A 23,934-nucleotide genomic window follows, 5' to 3' on the forward strand; every position below is an offset into this window, starting at 1 on the left:
AGCATATGAGGCTCTAAGATATCAAACATAAAAGTAGAATCTGTAGATCTCTTAAGGCCTAGGCTTGGAAGTTACAAATGTCACATCTGCATTGTATTGGCCAAAACGAGTCTCAATACAAGCCTAATACAAGAGGAGGGAAATGGACTATCTGTGGATTGGGAAGTAGAACAGAATTTGCGCTCATCTTGAAAACCCTCCATAAGCTGATTGAGGCTTGCCTTAAAGGATTAATAGAGTTCTGGTAGACCAGTAATGGTGAACCTTTTCGAGCTTTCAGTGATAACAGACAGCCCACTTTGGCTTATGTGCCATAGGTTCACCACCACTATGATAGCTTTCCTAGAGGAAGGATATTCCACTGGAAGGAATAGCAGGTCTTCAGTTTGACTAGGGGGAAGGGTATCTGAAGGAGGGCAAGGAAGGTGAATGAGACTATGTGGCAAGGCTTTAAACAGCAGATAAAAGAGCAAGAGTATGAGTTGAGCAAGGTGGCACATGGCTGCAATCCCAGCACTCTGGGAGACTTGAGGCAAGAAGTTTGCAAATTCAAGCCCAGCCTGGAAGGAAGGAAAAAGAAAGTAAAAAAGTGTGGCAGACTTTTTGGTGATTTTATTGGTACAGATGAGGTTTGATTGACTTGACTCTTCAGGCTCCAAACAAGGCCCTTATTTATTCCCTTTCCTTTGAACCAGTCTTAGTAATGCTGGAGTTGCTTCTCTTTTTAAGTAGCGAGAAGGAAAGTTCACTCCTTAAGCCATTATAAATCATGTTGAGTAAGCATTTTGAAGGAGAAGAGATCACAGTGCTTTAGGAATTATCAAAATAGGAGTTTAGGAGCTTATGCCAGGCCTGCTTAGGGTTTTTCATGGTTCATTAAAAGCTGGTTACTCCTGGTTGTGGTGGCATGTGCCTGTAATCCCAGTACTCAGGAGGCTGAAGCAGGAGGATTGCTGTGAGTTTGAAGCCAGCCTGGGCTACACAGTGAGTTTAAAAAAAAAATTTTTTTTTTTAAAGGGCTAGTTCCTTAAGTCCTGCCCTTGTCTTTTCCCTGCAGTAACCCTCCACTGAGTGAAGAGATGTTGCCTCCTGGGGAGTGGATGTGTCACCGGTGCACTGTTCGCCGAAAGGTAATAATGCTGTTTTCCACACACATTGCCCACAATGCTAGATCTAGAGCACTAATAACTCTAAAGCTAAGATGGTCTGGCCCTGAAGGCATTTTCGTCCCTTCTTGTCACTTCTAGCCTTGGTATATTACCCTACACTTCCCCATGTTGACTGGAATCCAGTAGGGCCAAAAAATCCAAACATGGACTGCTAAAATGGGCTAAAAGAGGTGTGTTAATTTACTGAGCCATGCTTAGTCACTGGTGACATGAGAGCTCTGATCTTACTGACCTCCTAGTAAATGGCCTAAATGTGGCAGTCTTATCCATGCCATTCGTCTGATGGTAAAAGGAATTTTCTCTCCCCCCATGGCAGATAAGTCACTGGTCTCTAGAGGTATGGCTAAGTATATTGGGGTTACAGGGTTTTGAACCCATTAGTACCCCAGTTGTCTAGCTGCCCTTCACTTAGCTTTGATAATTCTGTACTGTATTCAAAAACATGGTTCATTATTTTCTATTTTGGGAATTGGGGGAGTGTAAAAACTAAATTATTCCTTATCAGAAGGAAGTAGGTGTTTCCCCCTAGTTTAGCATTGATCCAACTTTCACATTGTGAATTAGACTTTGTCTAATTCCTCCCTAATTATACAACAAGCAATTTTCCTTTGTTGTGACGTCACTGTTTCCCTGGCCCCTAACCATGATGTCATAATGAATGATGACTTCCTTGGTTGCAGAAACAGGATGAGATGATTCAGAGATTGTGGTTTGTGTGTTTAACAGTTTTTAGCCTTTAAAAAGAAGGTAAACAGACAGACATTTTTCCAACATATGCATAAAAGTTCCTATTAAAAAGTGAGCCAAGCCGGGCATGGTGGCACACGCCTGTAATCCCAGCACTCGGGAGGCTGAGGCAGGAGGATCACTGTGAGTTCGAGACCAGCCTGGGTTGCATAGTGAGTTCCAAGTCAGTCTCAGCTATATAGTGAGTGAGACCTGTCTCAAAAAACAACAACAGCAACAACAAAAAGAGTGAGCCAAGCTGGGCATGGTGATGCACTGTGGTCCCAGCTATTTGGGAGGCTGAGGCAGGAAGATTGCAAGTTTGAGGCTAGACCGGCAAGTTAGCAAGACCCTGTGTCAAAATTTTAAAAATAAATAAATAAATAGAACTGTGGATGTAACTCAATGGTGGAGTTCCCCTTCATTTAAGCCCCTGTACTGGGGCGGGGGGGCAAAGCCAAGTCAACCATTCTAACCACAGCTATAGATATGTCACTTCTAAAGTCTTCAAACCAGGCTATCCTCCTTCCAAGATCCTTTCCTGTGCCTGTCTGATTAGATTAGAGCAGGGCCACTTAGAAGCACATGCCAGCTAAGACACCGTTCAGAAACTTGCCGTGCAAAGAAACTTAGACCTGAAAAGGTCAGGAATAGTTGAAGAGAGGAAGGGAAAGCCAGAAAAAAAGTTGAGAAGAAGGAACTCCAATTAGTACCCATCATATGCCAGGTATTTTACTGTGTTATCTCGTTTAATCTATATAGCCATCAGAAGGTGCTGGTAGTAGACCTCTGTTTAAAAATGAAGAAATCAAGGGCCCGGGGATTTAGCTCAGTAATGTCACCACCTGCCTCAAAAGCACAAGGTCCTGAGTGTGATCCCTGGTACCAAAAAAAGAAAAGAAAAGAAAATGAAGAAATCAAGACTGAAAAATGTAGAATAACTTTTCCTAGAATTGAAAGGAATTTACAGTTGAGATTTGAACTAAATCTGTCCCATCCCAAAACTGTTACCTCTTCATTAGTTTTCTAGAAGCAGAAATACTTGCTTGGGATTGTAGTATGCTTTTTCTAACATAAGACACTTCTGTTCTAACCTGTTTTCACTTGCACCTCTTCGCCCGCTGATGCCACATCTGCCTCTTCCACACAATCACCACTTCCTTTGATCTCCTGTATTTCTATTGATAAGGAATGAAATGAGACAACTTCTGGGCCTTCAACCTTGATGATATTCAGGACCTACCATGATTCCTAGTGGAAGTGAGGTCTTCCTCCCGCTCAGAGCTATCTCTTTCATAAATGTGACCCGCTTTATCTCCATCACACCCCTGAGAGGAAGGAAAGAAAGATTTTACTGGTCTCACTTTGTAGATGGAGAAATTCCTGCCTACCAGCCTGAGTCACCTAAGGTCAAAGGGAATTAGTGGCAACACTGGGATAAGATCCCAGAACTCTTGACTGGAGACCAGTGTTAAACTTTCCTTTTACCACTCTGTTTGGAGTCCTGGAGGAAAACGTATTACCAGTTATCCAGTCTTACTGAGTACACTTATGCTTTTTTGGGTTCCCCATCTTGTAAGAAGTGATACTTTCAGAGTCCTAGTTGAAGTGAAAACATTGAAAGCCACCATTCTTGGACATTACGATTGCTGGGTCATTCCCTCCCACATGCTACCCCTCTACCTTGTAGCACAGTTAACTTCCATGCCAACCTCTTGGCCTATTTTACCTTTGCTTTGCAGACTGTATTTTAAACAAAGTTTCTTAAACCATTCAGAAGGTGAGGATCCTCCAAGATGAACTAGTGATTTCATTAATTCTTATTTAGTTATTCTCAATTCATTCTTTTTTTTGTTTTTTGTTTTTTGTTTTTTTCCATACTGGGGATCCTTGTGCTTGCAAGGCAGGCTGTGGAACCACTGAGCTAAATCCCCAGCCCTCAATTCATTCTTGGCTGTTTATTCTTACTATGTTTTTAGCCCTTTGCCCTGTACTTTGTATATAGATTTTATGTGCCATGATGGGTTAAGAGCTACTAATGTAATTTGTGTAATTATTTCCAACTTGTCATGCTTTTTGGTGATTTCCCTGCTGCAAGTTTTTGCAGCTTTAGTTTAGTTATAATTGTGTCATCGCTAACAGACCAGTATCCCAAATCCTCAGATGGATGATTCTGTGATATGTAAGAGACTTTTGTGATTTTGCATAATGGTCTAGCAGGACTTTGTACACCCATCTCTTTCTGTTTTGTGGTACTTCTCATGATGGGCCCACTTATTCATTTACACAGAAACGAGATCAGAAAAAGGAACTGGGCCATGTCAATGGACTGGTGGACAAATCCAGCAAACGGACTACATCCCCCAGCAGTGACAGTGACTTGTTGGACAGATCAGCTAGCAAAACTGAACTCAAGGCCATTGCCCATGCCCGGATCCTGGAAAGGAGAGCCAGCCGGCCTGGCACCCCTACATCCAACGCCAGCACAGAGACCCCTACTTCTGAGCAGAACGACGTTGACGAGGACATCATTGATGTGGACGAGGAGCCAGTAGCAGCAGAGCCGGACTATGTGCAGCCCCAGTTGAGGCGGCCTTTTGAGCTGCTGATTGCTGCCGCCATGGAGCGGAATCCCACCCAATTTCAGTTGCCCAATGAACTGACTTGTACCACTGCACTACCAGGTTAGCCACACATCATCATTTCTCCTCCCCAACCCCAGCTTCCCCAAAGGATTACTGTCCAACAAAAGAGCAGTGCTGCTTGCAGCAGGGTCACTGCCGTGCGGCCACTGACTCATCTTCCTATTCCTGGTTCTGCCTGGGGAGATCTTTGAAAGTTTTAGCTGTTATAGTACATATTCAATTTTCCATTTTCTGAGTCTCCAGACTCCCTTCCTGCCCCTTCCCAGTGTCTTCTTTTTAAAATAGATACTACATTCACATGGTTCAAGCATTAGAAATATTGAAAAAAAATTACAGTAAAATATTTTTCTACGCCTGTCAACCATCTGCCTTCTTACCCTTTACAGATGACCACTGGTTGGTTCTTTTGTGTCCTTCTAGAATTTTTTTCTCAATGTATAGAAATACGGTATATATTGTACGTGTATAGAAATACAAATATATATATTTGTATTTTCTCTTTAAATGACATATATTTTGCTTTTTTCACTTCAAGACACACTCTCAAGGTCTTATAGGATTTCCTCAGTTTTTTTAATGGTTGCATAATAGTTCATTGTATAGACGTGCTATAATTTATTTAGCCAGTTTCTTATTAATCTGTTCCTAATCTTTTGTTACAACTGATATCATTGTGTACATGTACAGATGTATGGGTGTATCTGTAGATAAATTCTTAATACTAGAATTGTTGAATCAGAGTATACATTGATAATTGTGATAGATATTATCAGGTTACTATCAGTACCTCCCTCCCTCCCTCTTCCCTCCTTCCCTCGTTCCTTCCCTCCATCCCGCCCCTTTTGAGACAGGGTTTTGCTATGTAGTCCAGGCCAGCCTTGATCTCAATTTATAGCTTAGGCTGCGCTTGAACTGGCAATCCTCACTGCCTCAGCCTCCTGAGTATAGATCTTAGTTTTTCTTCTCAGAGGAAAGAAAATTGTCAGGCTTAAAATCATGCATATGGAATCAGGGCTTTTCTGATTTCTATTAAAATGTGTTAAAATTGTTTTTTCTCCAACAACCTCCTTGAACACTTACATTTTCTTAGGTTCCCTGATTTCTAATCACTTTATATTTGTGAAACAATCAGATATTTCTGCTATGTAATAGGTGATTTCTGCTCATGGTTCTGACATGTTTCAGTCTTTTTCTTCCCTCCTTTCCTTTTTTCTCATTTGAAATCAGCCCTGGAGGCCTCAGAAAGAGATCCATATCCAGGCTTTGGCAGGTGCTTTTCTAAGATCTTGATGTTGCTTTCCACATCTCAAGCCAGGGACAGGTTAGCACCACCAATTTCTTTTCTAGGTTCTAGCAAGAGAAGAAGAAAGGAGGAAACCACAGGGAAAAATGTTAAGAAAACACAGCACGAGTTAGATCACAATGGTCTTGTTCCCTTACCAGTCAAAGTCTGCTTCACGTGTAACAGGTATTTTCTTTTATATCAAGGGGTTCTTCCTTATATTCAGCAAATGATGTGTTTTCTCTCCAAACCTTGTATATTGTGTGGACCACCCATAGTCTCATGGAATGAGTATACACAGGCCAGCTGAATAATTGTGTGATACAGTACTGTTAACTGCACTGATAGAGAACAAGAAGAGTTGGACTTCACTAGAACATGAGATATTTAGATTAGCTACCAGGAAGAATTATGGCCAGCACAGACCCAAGTCCTGAGGAAAAGGCAAAGCACTTTTAAATCACTAAAGATGAATTAAAAGTAATATAGCCGGGCGTGGTGGCGCACACCTGTAATCCCAGCACTCGGGAGGCTGAGGCAGAAGGATTGCTGTGAGTTCGAGACCAGCCTGGGCTACATAGTGAGTTCCAGGTCAGTCTCAACTACACAGTAAGACTCTGTCTCAAAAAAACCAATAAATAAGTAAAATAAAAGTATTACAAGTATCCATGGTCATTGATGTGAATTAGACTAGATAATGACTTTCTTTTTTTGGTACTGGAAATCAAACTTGGGACCTTGCACTTGCAAGGCAGGCAGCAGCACCACTGGGCTAAATCCCCGGCCTAGAATAGATGACTTGCAAAGGCCCCCTAGACAAGTGTTCCACAGCAAAAGCTATAGGGAATTAGACAGTAAGTAGTGCATTAGAACTCTGAACCAGGACAACCTGTGGCTCCAGTGCATCTTGAGAACCTAAGGAACATTGTAGTAGAAAGTCACTTTGCCACATAGCTCCCTCTTATTGTCAGTCATGCGAAGTGCTTCAGTGCAGAAAATAAATTTTTTTTCAGTAGTTAAGACTAAAAAGGTTATGGGTAGATTTGTTATGTTTTTTATTTTTATTGTTGTGATGCTTTTGCTTGGGGTTTTTTTTTGTTTGTTTTTATTGCACTACTAGGGATTGAACCCAAGGCCTTGACACTGAGCTACATCCTCAGCCATTTTTATTTTTTATTTTGATACAGGGTCTCACTAAATTGCCCAGGCTGGGCTTGAATTTAGGATCTTCCTGCTTCAGCCTCCCAGGGTACTGGGATCATAGGCATTCACCACTACACACAGCTTTACTAGTGGTTTTGTAATGAGGTACTTGGTTCTCTTTTAGGGAGTACAAAGATTAGAGTAGAATTAGCCATCTTCCCCTAGTGGGTACTGAGCATTGATCATTCTTGTTCTGACAGCCACTTCAATCATACTCTCCAGAACATTTATGTCCCACAAGATACATTTCTTCTTAGAAGAGAAAATAATGAAAAGCCTAGAGGTAGCTCTCAAATGGATCTTCCTGATCAGAAATATACATGAATCACGGGGGAGGAAGGTACCAAGAAATGTTAGTGTTAAAAAAAGGGAAGTTGTGGTGTGAATAACTAGAATAGTTCATAAGATCCTCATGAGATAATTGATAATGTGAAATAGGAAGAAAAGGGCTAAAGCTGTAGGGAAAGTGGGAAGGGTAGGGGAAAGGTAATAAGGGAACAGAAAAAAAAGGAGGTTATTATAGTGCAGAACTAGCCTGAGTTTTCCCATCTTGTCGCAGAAATAAATGCCTTATATCTCTTGTTTTGCAGGAGTTGCCGCGTGGCCCCTCTCATCCAGTGTGACTATTGCCCCCTTCTGTTTCACATGGACTGCCTTGAGCCGCCACTCACTGCCATGCCCCTGGGCAGATGGATGTGTCCGAATCACATCGAACATGTGGTGGTAAGCACAATGGTGTCCATTTAGTCCTAAGGTGCACTAAACAGATCATTTATTAGATCCAACCTTAAGGAAATAAATGATTCCGGCACCAAATGAGTTTTTTTTTCACTTCTGTTGCTTTTTTTTTTTTTTTTTTTGGTATGGAAATCAAACTCCTTGAGCCGGGCATGGTGGCACACACCTATAATCCCAGCACTCGGGAGGCTGAGGCAGGAGGATTGCTGTGAGTTCGAGACCAGGGCTACATAGTGAGTTCAGGTCAGCCTCAATTACATAGTGAGACCCTGTCTCAAAAAAAAAAAAGAAAGAAATCAAACTCCTAACCTTGCGCTTAAGAGGCAGGTTTGGTGCCCCTGAGCTAAATCCCCAGCCCCTGGCTGTTGCATTTTTAATTCTTCATATAATCACTTTCAATTGGCACATAATAGGTGCTCGGTAAGTTGAATGAATATTATCTTTCAGGAGTTTTAGATTAATTTACCATACTGTTTCCTGAGGCTAGAATCAAACTATCAGTTGCTGTCTCCAAGAGGATTAGGGCTTATTCTTCTAGACATTTATAATAATCACTTCCAAAGCAGAACAGGAAAGGAAATCAGGAGGAGGTGCTCCCTTGTGTAGCATGCCATAAGGACCTGAGTTCCATCCCCAAAACGTAGTGGCAGGAGATATCATTACCAGGAGGTTAACTGTGGGGTGATATTAGCCTTCATCATGGGAATGTGCTTCCTGACTGTCCATTGAGGGGAACCCTCAGTGAAAGTTATACTTGTACAAGATGGGGCTGGGGTTGTAGCTCAGTGATAGAACCTTTGTCTAGCATGTGTGTGGCTCTGGATTCAATCCCTACCACCACAAAAGCAAACAAAATCTTGCTCAGATAGAAGAGAAGGTTACTTTGTGTTCTTTTTTGTGATACTAGGAATAGAACTCAGGGCTTCCTGCATACTATGCAAGCACTCTACACTGAACTATAACTTGGCCCTTTATTTTGAGACAAGGTCTAGCTAAGTTGCCCAAGCTGGACCTCAACTTGGAAATCTTCCTCATCCTCCCAGGGTGACAGGATTACAGATGTGCACCACCACACCTGGCTTAGTGTTCTTTTGACTCAGGCCACTTTTCCTTCTGTGGCTCACTATGAGTGTCTTGTTTGGCTTCCTGCTGAGCCAGAAGAAAATGACCATAAACACTTTACTCAAATGCATATCTTTCTTTGTTTTGTTTTGTTGTGTGACATGGTTTTGCTGTGTAGTTCAGGCTAGACTTGAACTCACTGTGTAGCCCAGGTGAGCCTCCTACCCCAGCTGGTGTTGCAGGCATGTGCCACCACACCTGGCACAAATGTATCTTAAGGAACAGCTTTCTAGTGCTTGAAAAATTATTAGCTGGTTAATTTTATTAGCCCCTTTAAAGTTTTTTCTAACTTGTTAACTAGGAAGCTGTCAACACAGATCCTTTTTCCCCCCAGCTCTAAAGAACAAACCCAGGGTCACTGTCCCACTGAGTTACATTCCCAGTTGTGTATGTTAGTTTTATTTTGTTTTTTCATTTTGATACAAGGTCTGGCTAAGTTGCTGAGGCTAATAATCTTCCTGTAATCTTCCTGTCTCGGCCTCCATGCAACACCATGCCTGGCTAAAGAGCTTCTGTTTTTTAAACCCAGAAAATGAGTTCACTCAGGGATGTTTCTGCTGCTGCTGCTGCTGCTGTTGTTGTTTGGTGCTGGGGATTGTATTTGGGACTTTGCAGTTGTGAGGCAGGCGGCAGCACCACTGAGCTAAATCGCTGGCCCGATTTCTGCTTTGTTCCTAGCTGAACCAGAAGAATATGACACTGAGCAATCGGTGCCAGGTGTTTGATCGTTTCCAGGACACCATTTCACAGCATGTAGTCAAAGTGGACTTCCTGAACCGAATCCATAAGAAGTACCCTCCCAACCGCCGTGTGCTCCAGTCAGTCAAAAGAAGAAGCTTAAAGGTAAGTCACGACCCAGAACAGGCAGAATGATGGTCTCTCATTGTCTCCATGGAATGGACAGGGTACTAATCTCAATTTTATACATAGGGAAACTGAAGCCCCAGAGATTTTTCTTTGTTGTCTCAGCAAGTAATAAGTGTGACCTTTTGTTTTGTTTTTTATTGTTTTTTGTCTATTTGTTTCATTTTGTTTTGTTTTGGTTTCACTATGTAGTTCAGACTGGCCTTGAGCTCACTATGTACCCTAAGCTGGCCTCGAACTCATGGCAATGCTCCTACCTCAGGGTCCTGAGTGCTGGGATACAGGCATGCACCCCCAGGCCTGGCAGTGACCTTATGTTTTAATACTTGAGGATGGTGATAAGGATTATGAGAGCCAAACCCCACTTAGGCTTTAGAAGTTCACAGATTTCTAGTTTTGTGAAGGATTTAGAACTATTCAGCCTATCCCACCAAACCTAGTTGTGCTCAGTTGTCACTACCCCATCACCTAATATTCATCTATACCTATTAGATGACCTCTGTCCAAGAGCTATCTGGTAAGGTGAAGGGGCAGGTGGTTAAGTAAAGAGCCATGTAAAAACTGAGGAGCTGTTTGCAGCTGAAGAATTTTAGGAGGAAATGTTTATAGGAGAGTTAAATCTAAGCTGGGTATGGTGACACTCATCTGTAATCCCAGCATTCTGGAAGGCTGAGGGAAGAGAATCACATATTTATACCCAGCCTAATAACAATTTATCAAGATCCTAGCTCAAAATTAAAAATAGACAGGGCAAAGAAATAAATAAATAAGCTGGGCGTGGTGGTGCATGCCTGTAATCCCAGCACTCGTGAGGCAGGAGGATCTCTGTGAGTTCGAGACCATCCTGGACTACACAGTGAGTTCCAGGTCAGTCTCAACTACATAGTGAGACCCTGTCTCAAAAAACAAATTAATTTATTAATTTAAAAGGGGGGGGGCTAGGGATGTATCTTAGAGTGGGTTCAGTCCCTGGTACTGTTAAAAAAGAAGGAGGGGGTACTAGTTAATCTATGTTTTGAGGCTGCTGTTAACAAATCACCAGTACTCCAAATTGTAGCATTGCTATAATAATAATAATAATACCTGTTATTTGTATATACTTAATAGCTGCTAAACTTTATCCTCAGAGATTGACAGGAAAAAAAAATCCTTTATTGAAAAACTTGTGGTAAGTTGGGCATGGTGGCTTATGTCTTTATTCCCAGCATCGGGAGGCTGAGGCAGGAGGATCTTGAGTTTGAGGCCAGCTTGGGCTACCTAGTGAATTTCTGCTTAAGCTACATAGTGAGACCCTGTATGAAAAAAAAATCAAAAAGAAAAAAAGGGCCAGGGATTTAGTTCAGTGGTTCAGCGCTGCCAGCCTCGAAAACCATTCTCCTCATTTAATTAATCTGGAAGGTCCATTGCTATATATCTATGTATAAATTTGATCTTTTATCTTTTAAAATAAACCCACAGTCCTGTGTCAACAGAAACTGGCAGTTCTCCAATATGGCCACCTGATGGCAGCCACACTTTTAAACTAAAACACCACTGCTGTCACCTCCAGTGGTGTCAGCCCCAGGAAGATGCTGTTGGAAATTGTATAACAAACTCCTAACTGGGTAAATATTTATACTGCAATGGAAACACGCGTTTTCTAAAATTAAATAGAAGTGTTTTCAGTTAGAGGCTGGAATATTAGAGGTAGCATGCGTCATGCCTCAGTTAAATGGATCTAAAAGTAATCCATATTGTGTAATTCACCGTGTAAATTGAAAGAGATCCTGGCTGCTGAAGTGAACAGAAAGCCTCAATACATTTTGTCATTGTATTATTCCTCCTTGTAAAATGTTTCTCTGTTGAGAAAAATCAAGAGCATGAGTTGCCTAAAAGTATTTTGTTCTTAGTTTGAGAGTGAATTAAGGGGTATAGCATCATAGGATGGTAGCTTCTACTCTTGATTATAGAAGTGCAGGCAAAATCTGCTAGGAACTTGACATCTGTGTTGGGAGTTCTTCCTCCACCTATGTTTTCACTCTTTTGCTGATGGCAGCCTTAGACTGGTCCTCACTGCTCTGTCCTCCCTTTACTGGGTGATCTCAGAAAGTCCATGACAGTAGCTTCCAACTTCATGTCCTTGTGCATATCAGTTTCAATCTGACCAAGACCAAATCTACCTCTCCAAATCCAGTCTTCGCCCTGTATTTCCTGTGTCAGTGAATGACAGCCATCTCTACCCAATCCCTTAGGCCTAAAATCTGGGAGCCATTTTGATCTCCTCTTCCCTTCCTGCATAAGGTCTTGGTCTCCAATCTGTTGGTTCTGCAGATGCTTTCCTGATCCATCAAGTACTTTTATATCTCTCTGCCTTATGTTTTGCTGTTCTATCCTTACTTCCCCTTTGTCTGCCTAGAAGGTCTTTCTTAACTCCCAAGCCTCCATTCAAATACTAACTTCCTATAAAATCTTCCTCAGGCTGGGGATGTAGTTCAATGGAAGAACCTTGCCTAAATGCATAAAGTCCTGGGTTCAGTCCCTATACCACCAAAGAAAATCTTCCCTAATCCCAAACTCCAGTCCTCCAAGCTAAAATAAATACTCTCCTTTATATTTTTTTGAGATAGCATCTGAGACATGGATAGTCCTATTCTAGGACCCAGTCTATTGTATTGTTACATTTGTATGCTTTTCTCCCCACTAGACTGTAAGCTCCTTGAGGGCAGGGCTTAAGTGTATTCATCTGTGGGCCTTTAGGACTTGGAATAGTGTCAGACTCAGGAGGTGCTCAATAAATGTTGGTTGAATGTATGAATGACTCTTTGCTTATAGATCTTTTGTTCTTAACATTGTGTGAGTCAGATTGTGTCTTCTGTCTTTGTGCAACAAAGATCTTCAATTGTTTCATGAATCATGAATGAATGGATGATGAAAACTAACAATTGAGCCGGGCGTGGTGGCGCATGCCTGTAACCCCAGCACTCGGGAGGCTGAGGCAGGAGGATTGCTGTGAGTTCGAGACCAGCCTGGGCTACATAGTGAGTTCCAGGGCAGTCTCAACTACATAGTGAGACCCTGTCTCAAAAAAAAAAACAAACAAAAACAAAAAAAGAAAAGTAACAATGACTGAGTGCTTATAATAGGCTTCATATTGAGCATTTCCACCATGAATGTGACCTCATTTAACTTATCTCTTAACTTATTACTTAGCCACTTCCCAAACTTGACACTGGGCAGTAAGAACCTAGAGTACTGCTCTGAAGCCATGTCCAATGTCAGTCTTACACATTTCAGGCCAAAGCAGAAGACAGCATGCAGTGATTTCTGAGTTCTGCAGGCCTTGGACCTTGATGAAGAAAAGTGAAGGCCCTACCTGCTGTTTGCATTTCTGTGCCTTTTCAAGCCAGTGTGCGTGTGTCAGAGTCAAAGGGGGACACAGAGCAGTTGCAGCACACTGAGCCTCATTGTCCTCGGTGGACCCCAGAGTAGATGGTCTCTTGGGCACCAGCACCACAGACAGTACATCGTGCCAGGGCAGAATCAACTGGACATGTTGGCACTACTTCCCTTTCCTTCCTCCTTCTATCTATCCTGAACAGGTTCCTGATGCTATAAAATCTCAGTACCAGTTTCCACCCCCTCTCATTGCACCTGCGGCTATTCGGGATGGGGAGCTGATCTGCAATGGGATCCCAGAGGAATCACAGACGCACCTTTTGAACTCTGAGCACTTAGCCACTCAGGCAGAGCAGCAAGAGGTGAGTGAAGGCAGAGCTGGGATTCCAAATCCAATCTTCCTTCCATCTCACTGCAGCTGTTATTGGAAGTAGCCTCAGTGTCTATCATTCCCATCTCCACTCCCTTCCCTCCCAACCCCTCAAGAGTTGAGTATTCCACAGAGAACCTCTGGCTCAGATCCCAAAGGCAAGTAAGAGAACTACAGTCAACTGGTCTGCTCCTCTCCATCGGTCCCCCAGTGCACTACAATCCAGGCAAATCTCTATGGTAGAAAGAGATGACTAGACCCATAGAGAGGTTAGTTCTTAGTGTTGGACATACAGCAGGTGCTGGGGTATTTGCTGGCTATTAGTCAGCCTTAGGGGCAAAGCCAAAGCAGGAATCCCAGGCTCTGCTGTCCAGGGCATTACCTGCTGAGTGTACCAACAAGTTTTGCTTGGGAATGGAAATGGAATCCTATCAGGAGTCAAGCACACCCTTACTGGGCATTCGAGTTGGGACCTCGGAAACAGTACTTGTCAGCTCTACTATAGCCCTGGCCGATGTGGCAGGATGGACCAGCGCCTCCCAGACCTCTCACCTTCCTCTCCTCTCCTCTCCTTCCGTTGCAGTGGCTCTGTAGTGTTGTTGCGCTCCAGTGCAGCATATTGAAACATTTATCTGCTAAGCAGATGCCTTCGCATTGGGACTCTGAACAGACAGAGAAGGCTGATATTAAGCCTGTTATTGTGACTGACAGCTCAATCACCACCTCCCTGCAAACCGCTGACAAGGCACCTACACCTTCCCATTACCCCTTGTCCTGCCCCTCAGGGATTAGCACCCAGAATGCCCTGAGCTGCTCTCCACCCCACCAGCCCCCAGCCCTAGAGGACATCAGCTGCAGTTCTTGTGCGGAAAAATCCAAGAAAGCCCCTTGTGGGACTGCCAATGGGCCAGTGAACACCGAGGTGAAAGCCAATGGCCCACACCTCTACAGCAGCCCCACTGATTCCACGGACCCCCGGCGACTTCCAGGCGCCAACAACCCCCTACCGGGCCTCTCACACCGGCAAGGCTGGCCCCGGCCCCTCACGCCACCAGCGGCTGCGGGGCTTCAGAACCACACCGTTGGCATCATTGTGAAGACAGAAAATGCCACTGGCCCCAGCTCTTGCCCCCAGAGGAGTTTGGTTCCTGTCCCAAGCCTGCCCCCTTCCATTCCCAGCTCTTGTGCCAGCATCGAGAACACCAGCACTTTGCAAAGAAAGACTGTCCAATCCCAGATAGGACCTCCGTTGACAGATTCAAGGCCACTGGGCTCACCCCCAAATGCCACTCGGGTGCTCACTCCCCCCCAAGCAGCAGGAGACAATGTCTTGGCCACAGGAGCTAACCAACGATTCTGCTCACCAGCGCCTTCGTCAGGTGAGTGCTGCTCAGCTTCAGGTGATTTGGAATAAGTTTATGCTCTTCCTGGCAAATAAGACTGAAGATTCAAAAACACATATATATATCCCTGTGAATGTATCAGAGGACTTCGATTTCTATATTATTTGTCCTCCCTGTATATCTGAATAGAAGAGGAACTACATGTTAACTTGTCCCCATCATCTAGGTGGGATTGCTTGGCTTTGAAAGCTAAAGTGATTTTCTTAAGGTGACCCACCAAGGCAGTGGCAGTTGCAGGACTGGAACTACAGCCTGGGTCTCCTGACTCCTTCTCACTTTCCAGGCCTAGTCTTCTGCCTGTCTTGTTCCATCACTTTGGAGGAAGGCAGCATGCTCCCTGGAATCACAGGGGTGACGCCTGAGGTTCTGGGTAATGGCCTCAGTATTTCATGATCCACATAAGAGAGTAAAGCCACGCCTGATGCAGATACTCAGAACCAGCTCATCTGAGGAACTTTTTTGTCAGGGACAAAAAGCAGCAGTGCCTTTCAGAGTAGCTGCACAGTGGGACGCCTAAAGAGGTTGGTGTGGCCCAGAAGCTTGCTGAAGGGCAGTCCCTTAAGTCTGTACTTGGCCCTGTGTGGGCCTACTCTCTCAGCTATCCCTAGTTAGCACTCAGGACCTTGAGGTTGCTGACCCCAGCATCTGAACCAGGTTTCAGATGCTGTTGGAAACCCCTGTGGTCTCTCCTGTCTGAACTGAAGCCGGCCTCCTAGTCAGCTGGGAGTCTCGGTAACCAGGTGACTGATTTCTCTGCATGGGGGCCCCTGGTTCCAGGATGGCCCTACTCTTTGGCTGTTTTCCTGTCTCTATCTCTGAATACCAGCGTGGAGAGATCTTACACGCTGTGAATCATTCTTCAGCAGGCAGGAACTGCAGGGGCAGATACTACTTCTATAAAAGTAGAGGCAACAGGAAGGTGGTCATGGCCCAGGGAATGAAGCTACCCCACAAGTTTCCCCAGAGCAATGGATTACAGTGGTTCTCAGTGCCGTGGAAATTCCTGCGTGCCCGGGTGCATTGTTCCATCAGCCCTTCCTCACCACAAATTTTTAGCTCTAGGAGTTCCAGAGCCAATGGGTTGAGAATCAAGAAGGGAACATCACCTTGGGTCCGAAATCCAGACCTGTCTCAGCAGTGGGGGATTGGACCGGTGGGTTTCCCTCAGGCTACGTAAGTAACAGTCTTCCTGCTCCGTCCCCAGATGGCAAGGTCAGCCCCGGCACGTTATCCATAGGAAGCGCTTTAACCGTACCCTCTTTCCCAGCCAACTCTACTGCCATGGTGGACCTCACCAACTCACTTCGAGCATTTATGGATGTCAATGGAGGTGAGTGAGTGAGCGACTGTTGTAAAGATGCTGTCCCTGGACAGTGTTCAAGTCATTTCCCAGGGAGAGATTTCCAAAAGGGCTGGGGAGATGGGGGTGATTGTGGAGTGTCCATTTGTATAGAGGAGTAGGATGAGAAAGAAGGCTCTCATTCCTGTTCCTGCCGTCCACATTTGCACATACACATAATCAAAGGAAGGGAAAACAGCCACAGTGAACCACTGAGAACAGAATCATTTTAGAAGTTTTGAGGAGGGTGTGGTGGTGCACATCTGTAATCCTAGCGCTCTGGGAGGCTGAGGCAGGAGGATCGCAGGTTCAAGCCCAGCCTGGGCAACTTATCATCCTAGGTGTCAAAAAAGAAGAGGGAATTGGGGGGTGGAGATTAACTAGATGCAAAGGCCCTGGAAAAAATTTTTCTTTTAAAGACTTTACCAGACATAAAACCCTTCCTCATGTATCAACAAGTAGTTTATTTTGATCTGCCTTTCTAGGAGTACTTTACCCAAAGCCAGTCCGCCTTAATTAGACGTGGAATCTGCATACCCTGCACTAGGGCTGCCTCATTGCAAATGGCAAGTGAAGGTGGCTCCATCTGTACGCTTTTTAAGCAAAAGTCTCCAGATTAGATTTCAGAAATGTTGAATTCTTTGCCCTGTGACTCTTTATCTACTTTCACATTCTATTTCTTTCTCAGCTCCCTTTTTTATCTTTCTCTTTGGTTGATAGAAATCGAGATAAATATGCTGGATGAGAAGCTGATCAAGTTTCTGGCCTTGCAGAGAATACATCAGCTTTTTCCCTCTCGGGTCCAAGCTTCACCAGGCAGTGTTGGGACACATCCGATGGCTTCTGGAGGGCACCACACAGAAGGTGGGCATGCACATACGTGCCACCATATATTTGAATAACCACCTTGCCTCCATGGAGAATATCAGCTTTTGGTAGCGCAAAACTTGCAGTGAGCCTTTATGGGATTTATAAATCACTGGAGGCAGGTACCGGGGATCAAACTCAGGACCTTGTGTTTGCAAGGCAGGTAGCGAGTGGAACCACTGAGCTAAATCCCAAACCCTCTTTTTTTTTTTTTTCCTTCCTCAGCAGGAGTACAGTGACAACCACAGCTTTCTGTTCAGACTTGAGGAAGTCTGCTATAACTTTCTTTCATACAAGTTCACTGTAAGACACCAAAGGAGCTACAAGTCATCTAGGTGTGGTGACACACACCTGTAATCCCAGCACTCGGGGAAGCTGAAGCAGTAGGATCACAAGTTCTAATTCCACCTGGGCAATTGAGCGATTTAACAAGACCCTGTCTCAAAATTAAAGGACTGGAAGGGCTGGGGATTTTAGCAAGGTCCCAAGTTTGATCCCCAGTACCAAAAATAAAAAAACAAAGGGACTAGGGATGTAGCTCAGTACAAAGATCCTGGGTTCAATTCATGATATCAAAAGGAAAAAAAAGCTATCAGTACTACAGAGTATATGTGGTATGCTTTCTGCTCAGTTGATTTTTAATATTTGAATTAGAAAAGCTCACAAAGGAACTTTTTGAGTCAAGATGAAAAATAAAGTAATAGTGGTCAAGCTGCAGAACCTTCCCAAGTAACTCTACTTGGTTATCTCTTAACGTTAACCTTTAAGAGGTTTCTTGCTTCAAACAATGTATCCCTAGAACAGTGATGGTGAACCTTTTAAAGCTTTCAATGATAGAAACAGCCCACTCTGGCATTCATGCCATAGCTCTGCCACCACTGCCCTAGAACATCTGCATCTCCTGAGAGTTTCTTAGAAATGTAAATTGTGTGCCTGCAGGGGTGCGGGGAGTGGGGACTGACTCACAATCTCCATTTTTTGCATGTCTTTAGTTTTGGGGCCAGGGATTGAACCTAAGCAAATACTTCACCACTGAGCTACATTCCCCAGCCCAGAATATGCATTTTAACAGAATCCATAGGCAGTCCATGTGCACATTAAATTGTGAGAAACACCCATCCATGCCTTCTGTTTTTCCCTTTCATCACTATAGTGTCTGTTGGAGTGTCCCTGAGAAGCTAACCAGCAAGCAGCCCAGGAACTTAACTATATATACTAACATTCTTGAATTCTATGGCCATCTTCAAAAATGGTCCTCCTTACTTGTAGTGGAAATGCTGTGGGTAGGGACAGAAGATCTCAGCTTGGGACAGTTCAGTGTCAGACGTGAGTCATCCAGTGGGATTTTCTCCATGCCACAAGCCAAAAGTCCAGGTTTTGTTATTTTACATTTGAGTTATAGAATTCTAAGTTTCTGAATGATTCTGTCCCTGTGTTTGTCTTCCAGTGCAAAGAAAGGAGGTACAGGCCCGAGCTGTGTTCTACCCACTTTTAGGGTTGGGAGGAGCTGTGAACATGTGCTATCGAACCCTCTACATCGGGACAGGTGAGACAGTAGGAGTAAGACATCCAGTTACTTGATGTCTTAAGCTCTGATCGTTAGCACTTTTACCCTCAGAGTTAGAAAGGCCTGAGGGAAGCTCCTTCTGAATTGATGTTTAACCCAGGAGATTTTCCAACAAGAGATATCAAGGAACAGGACAGTTTGGTGCTTTCCAGATTCAAACCCTTTTGCTCTGTATGTGCCCAGTGTGGCAGTGAGATAAAAATCAACTCCGACTGCTGCTTTGGAGCATCTGAAACACTTCAAGGAAAAACACAAGGAGCAGGCAAATGCTTGTCCTGGACATCTTCAAAAATGATGGGCTCCTACATACCCAGCCTTAAATTAGCCCTGCATCTGACACAGAGCAACAGACAGATTAACCCTTAGGCTAGGAGTTTCTCTTTCAGGTAATATAAAGCCCTGTATCATTGTGTTATGTTCTCATGGAAATATCCCTCCTTCTTTAGTAACTAACTGTTCCTTCTGGGTAGCAGTCATGTGTTCTAAAGTAGATCAGTTAGCAAGGACAGCTGTTTAACAGAGGATGGAAAAGATACCTAATTTTGTTCAAAAATAAGAACAGGTCCTGAGCTACCTACCTGCCCCTTGAGGTTTCTACTACCACCCACCCAGAAACTAACTCCTTTCTTCCCTCTGTTTCCCTATACATATACCCTGTAATCTGTTCTCTGCTTTCCTTTTCTCCTGCTGCTTTGCAGGAGCTGACATGGATGTGTGCCTTACAAACTATGGTCATTGTAACTACGTGTCCGGAAAACATGCCTGCATATTCTATGATGAGGTGAGGAGTGGAGGTGGACTGGGAGGGAGCTTTCCCAGCCTAAGGCCTCTGCCCCTTACTGGTTTTTGTTCGGTTCCCTGGGAGGAGGGAGGAGGGTTCCTCTTTTCTTCCCTCCCTGTCGTACCTAGAAGAGAAGAGTCTTGGTGTAAAAGGGCATCCGACCATAGGTACCTCCTTTCAGGAGCAAGGCTGTGGTTTTAGCTGAAGTTGTCAGAGGCACAGCAGGGGGAGCCCATCCTGGTGAGGGGATATAAAAGGAAGCTGAGGGCCGGGGATTTAGCTCAGTGGTTCTGCCGCCTGCCTCACAAGCACAAGGGCCTGAGTTTGATCCCCAGTACCAAAAATAATGATAATAACAATAATAATAATAATAAATACAAGGAAGCTGAGCTCTGTGGATGTATCCCTGTGAGTTTCATCATCATCTGCTTGTAAATGCCATATCAACAAGAGCCAGTGGTGAGGAGGCAGAAGAATGGAGTAGGGATGGGGGTCACTAGGAAGACAGGCTTCCCCAGAGGTGAGTCTTGCCCCATTCTGGAAGGTTGGGGCCATAACTGGGGAGAAATATGAATGCTCCCTAGGTAGAGCAGCACCGCCTTCTCTGTATGTCCTTTCTCGCCTTAGCTCCAGGCCCCACACAACAGACCACACATCTTATCTCCCCTTCTTCTCTTCAGAATACCAAACATTATGAGCTGTTAAACTACAGTGAGCACGGGACAACGGTGGACAACGTGCTGTATTCCTGTGACTTCTCTGAGAAGACCCCACCAACTCCCCCAAGCAGTATTGTTGCCAAAGTGCAGAGTGTCATCAGTAAGTTGGAGCACAGGCATGTGGCCAAAAAGCTGAATCCTCAGTTACAGTGGTTCTGCCATGCTGCTGATGACTTGCAGTCTCTTGCCTCCCCAGTCCCATTGGCCAGGCTGTCCATGCTCATGGGCTCTGGGAAGGCCTTGGAAAAGCAAGAGCTGAGCACTGACATGTGTATATGACATAGACCTCTTTGGGGACTTCAGGCTCCACCTTTCCTTTCTGAATGTCCCTTACCTCTGGTCGTGTAGCAGTTGGAATAGAGTTGCTGGGGGATGGCCCTGGCAAACAGTCAAGAGGGTCAGCTCACTGGTCTTCTCCTGTGACCATTTCCTTTTTTCCCAGGGCGCTGCCGACATCAGAAACAAGATGAGGAGCCAAGTGAGGAGGCGGCCATGATGAGTTCCCAGGCCCAGGGGCCGCAGCGGAGACCCTGCAATTGTAAAGCCAGCAGCTCAAGCTTGATTGGGGGCAGTGGGGCCGGCTGGGAGGGCACAGCCTTACTGCACCATGGCAGCTACATCAAGCTGGGCTGCCTGCAGTTTGTCTTCAGCATCACTGAGTTTGCGACCAAACAGCCCAAAGGCGATGCCAGCCTGCTGCAAGATGGGGTCTTAGCCGAGAAGCTCTCTCTCAAGCCCCACCAGGGCCCTGTGCTGCGCTCCAACTCCGTTCCCTAGGGCTAGTGGCTACCCTGCCAACCAGCCTATATACCCGCCTAAGACTCCTGCAATGCAAAAATGTACACAAACCAAGCCCGGGTGTTTTCTATACTCTACCAGGAAACCCTTCAACTACAATCTTTGCATGAAATGAAGAAAACTTTTGACTGTTTTTTAAAAATCCTTTTTCTTTTCTCAAGTTCTAGGGGGCATTTGCACATATATTTGTACTCAACATTTCATGGGAAAGCGGCAAACCCGAGCTGAGGAACAGTGTGGGCAGGGAAGGGAAGACCTGTGGTCTGGACACTTCCTCCAACATAAACCCTTCCCCCCACCTCCTGCTCCCTCCCCCTCGCCCGCCGTTGTAAAATAATCAGAAACTTGTTCTATTTTGTGGCAGTGACAATAGTTTTATATTAAAAGAAAAAAATACAGTTTTCATACAGCAAAATCTATACAATATCATTGTTTTATTTAATATAAAGATCGCTACCCACCCTCTTTTCCATGGTTCCCACCCTCTGAGTTATTTTCCCTTTCTGCAGCAGTTGCACTACAGGTAGCTACTGTGTATTATGGACAATGAGAAATGAATTCTTTTCCTGGCTGTCCATCTATTTTATTTCAAATAAGGAAAAGTATTTGGATTTTGTGTAAATACATCTAGTGATGACATTTTTTCAATGTTTTTAAAAACTGTGTACAGTACTACATGTGCTAGAACGTTTTCTCAAATTGTCTATTGTAGCAAAAACGTTTTGTCGTAAACCTGTTTTGTCTTTTTTTTGTTCTCTTGCCACTTTTCTCCTCTTCCACCCCAGCTCCCTCTTCTCCCACCCCTACAACTAGTACCAATGTACATAGTAATTGTAATGTTTTAGACTTTACAGAAACTTTCCTGTATTCTGTATATAAAAAAAAAATACTTCAAATTATGTTTTCTGCCTGTCTGTCCTACCTGTCATCACCCTTAAAGGGGACCCTTCCTGAGATCTGGGTCCAACCACTTGGGGGACCCTTTGAACAGGTCTTACTCCCAGGAATTCAGTTCCCAAGGGCTGTTTAGGAAAGAAGGGAGGTGTTTGGAGGTGAGTGAGCTTGTGCAGGGTACAGGGCAGTGGAAGAGTACTGTTTCTCTGGGGAACCCTAATACAGTGGAATCTGATCACTGGTCCTAGCTATGCTGCTTCTAGTTACATGATTTGAAATCACAACTTCACAACTGCCAGTCCATCAGGAGACCTCTGCGTTACCTTAATTCTAAAGTTCCAGGACCCTCATTAAACCAAACTCCCTTCTTAATATGTCTTAGAAACTGATTCAAGGAAGTTCTGAGTAGAGTCTCCTCAATAGAGAACACCTTAGTTTTTGTTTTGTTTTTTGTTTTGTACTAGGGGTGGAACTCGACCTTGATTCCAGCACTATTTTTTCCCCTACTACTGGGGATCAGACTTAGATCCTTGTGCAGGCTGGGCAGGGAGGTGTTTTGTTTTGTTTTGTTTTTTTAGATAGGGTCTTGCTAGTTGTCCAGGCTCTGTCCTTGAACACAAGTTCAAGACCGTTTTGCTTCAGCCTCCCAAATAGCTAAAATTACAGATGTGGGCCACCATTCTGGGTTCCAGCACTATTTGAGCAGGTAATACTTATTTGTGTATTAGGATTTATTTGTGTATTAGGATTTTGCCTTGTACTTTGAGAATATTCTATCCATATCCTCTAGTTACACTGAGTCCACAATGCAGGAAATGTACCTATACTCAGGTCCGTCCCTGCTGCCCCCTCTACCCATCTTTGTCTCACCCAGTCTGTGCCCCTTGCCTGACAGACTTTGTGAACTTCCTAAGGGCAGAAGCTTTATTATCTGCACCTGGGTTATTTCCAAGGGTGTCCACACTGCTGGGCACCGCCATAAGTGCCAAACATTAGGTACTAAGTCATACTCTCAGGCATGGTCCTCCCAAAGCATCTGGCCAGATGTGCCCTTCGTCTCACTAACTGTCCCTGCCTACCTCACCTTCATAGTCACTTTTTCCATTGAGTAACAATGTACCATTTACACCTGTGAAAACCAATCCAGAGACAATTTTCTTCCTGAAAAGAAATAGCAGTTGCTACTTCAGAAAGAGTGATGGTGACAGAAGAGGGGCAGGGGATGACAGAAAATCCTGACAGCCTTAGCCCATGCTACCTTGGGCACTGTCACCTCTCTGGCCTGTATAGGGAAGACTCCTGAGGGCTGCATGTGAAGATGAGAAACGAGGATTTGTTCATTGAAAAAGGCCTCTTAGGACAACTCAAAGACATAAGCTCATTCATGTGTATGCCTCTCCAGAAGGGAGGGACTCTGCTACAGACTCACGCCTACAATGTGCTGCTCATTCAGCACAGGCGTTGGCGGAGACTCCAGACGCACGCACACGCCTGGAGGGACCGCCGGAATGGGCACACCTACGAGGCATACACACAATCCAGAGAAACACGAGAAGGGTGACCCAGCAGCCATTCGCACACATACAGACTACGCACACGCGTGCGGACAGACCTAGCGGGCACTCCCAGCGTCCCTGGGAGTACAGGTGCACGGGGTGGGGGGAGTTCCCACAGGCACTTGTCTAGGGGGCGCTCCCAGGGCCCAAACGCACACAGCACCTCTCAGGTGTTCGTTCACACAGGCACATCGCCCGAGGACGCCGACGCACGCCTAGAGGGCGCTGCAGGGCCCACACGCACACGCACGCACACACACCCGTGTCCGCCTCCGCCTTGGCTAGAGAGGCCGAGGCGCGCGGCCCCCTTCCAGGCCCATAAGAGGCTGGGTGGAAACTGCGACGAGGCCATCGAAGGCAGCGCTAGGCTTGAGCAGGAGCCCAGAGGCGCTGCCGCCATGGAGGCGCTGCTGCTGGGCGCGGGGTTGTTGCTGGGCGCCTACGTGCTCATTTACTACAACCTGGTGAAGGCCCCGCAGTGCGGCGGCCTCGGCAGTCTGCGGGGCCGCACGGCCG

The 23,934-nt window shown here is 44.9% G+C and overlaps 2 protein-coding genes across 3 annotated transcripts in view; both read left to right on the plus strand.

The window, feature by feature from the left end:
- The window catches only part of Phf12 (PHD finger protein 12), a 44,050-nt gene extending 22,250 nt beyond the window's left edge, over window positions 1-21,800 (plus strand). For both annotated transcript variants that reach the window (XM_010642277.3, XM_019210379.2), the window contains 13 exons: window positions 1,058-1,130; window positions 4,186-4,579; window positions 5,888-6,008; window positions 7,616-7,748; window positions 9,564-9,728; window positions 13,328-13,486; window positions 14,078-14,873; window positions 16,102-16,227; window positions 16,957-17,100; window positions 18,551-18,649; window positions 19,369-19,451; window positions 20,132-20,270; window positions 20,613-21,800. In XM_010642277.3, coding sequence (XP_010640579.1) covers window positions 1,058-1,130; window positions 4,186-4,579; window positions 5,888-6,008; window positions 7,616-7,748; window positions 9,564-9,728; window positions 13,328-13,486; window positions 14,078-14,873; window positions 16,102-16,227; window positions 16,957-17,100; window positions 18,551-18,649; window positions 19,369-19,451; window positions 20,132-20,270; window positions 20,613-20,947 — 2,767 coding nt within the window. In that variant the 3' untranslated portion in view covers window positions 20,948-21,800. The remainder of the gene's footprint in view (window positions 1-1,057; window positions 1,131-4,185; window positions 4,580-5,887; window positions 6,009-7,615; window positions 7,749-9,563; window positions 9,729-13,327; window positions 13,487-14,077; window positions 14,874-16,101; window positions 16,228-16,956; window positions 17,101-18,550; window positions 18,650-19,368; window positions 19,452-20,131; window positions 20,271-20,612) is intronic.
- A 1,664-nt stretch (window positions 21,801-23,464) lies between these two features.
- Dhrs13 (dehydrogenase/reductase 13) overlaps window positions 23,465-23,934 on the plus strand; it is a 5,464-nt gene continuing 4,994 nt past the window's right edge. Inside the window, exon 1 of the mRNA XM_010642278.3 lies at window positions 23,465-23,934. Coding sequence (XP_010640580.1) covers window positions 23,817-23,934 — 118 coding nt within the window. The 5' untranslated portion in view covers window positions 23,465-23,816.

The sequence above is a fragment of the Fukomys damarensis genome, unplaced genomic scaffold, assembly GCF_012274545.1.
Source record: "Fukomys damarensis isolate Sample0158 unplaced genomic scaffold, DMR_v1.0_HiC HiC_scaffold_13, whole genome shotgun sequence".
NCBI lineage: Eukaryota > Metazoa > Chordata > Mammalia > Rodentia > Bathyergidae > Fukomys > Fukomys damarensis.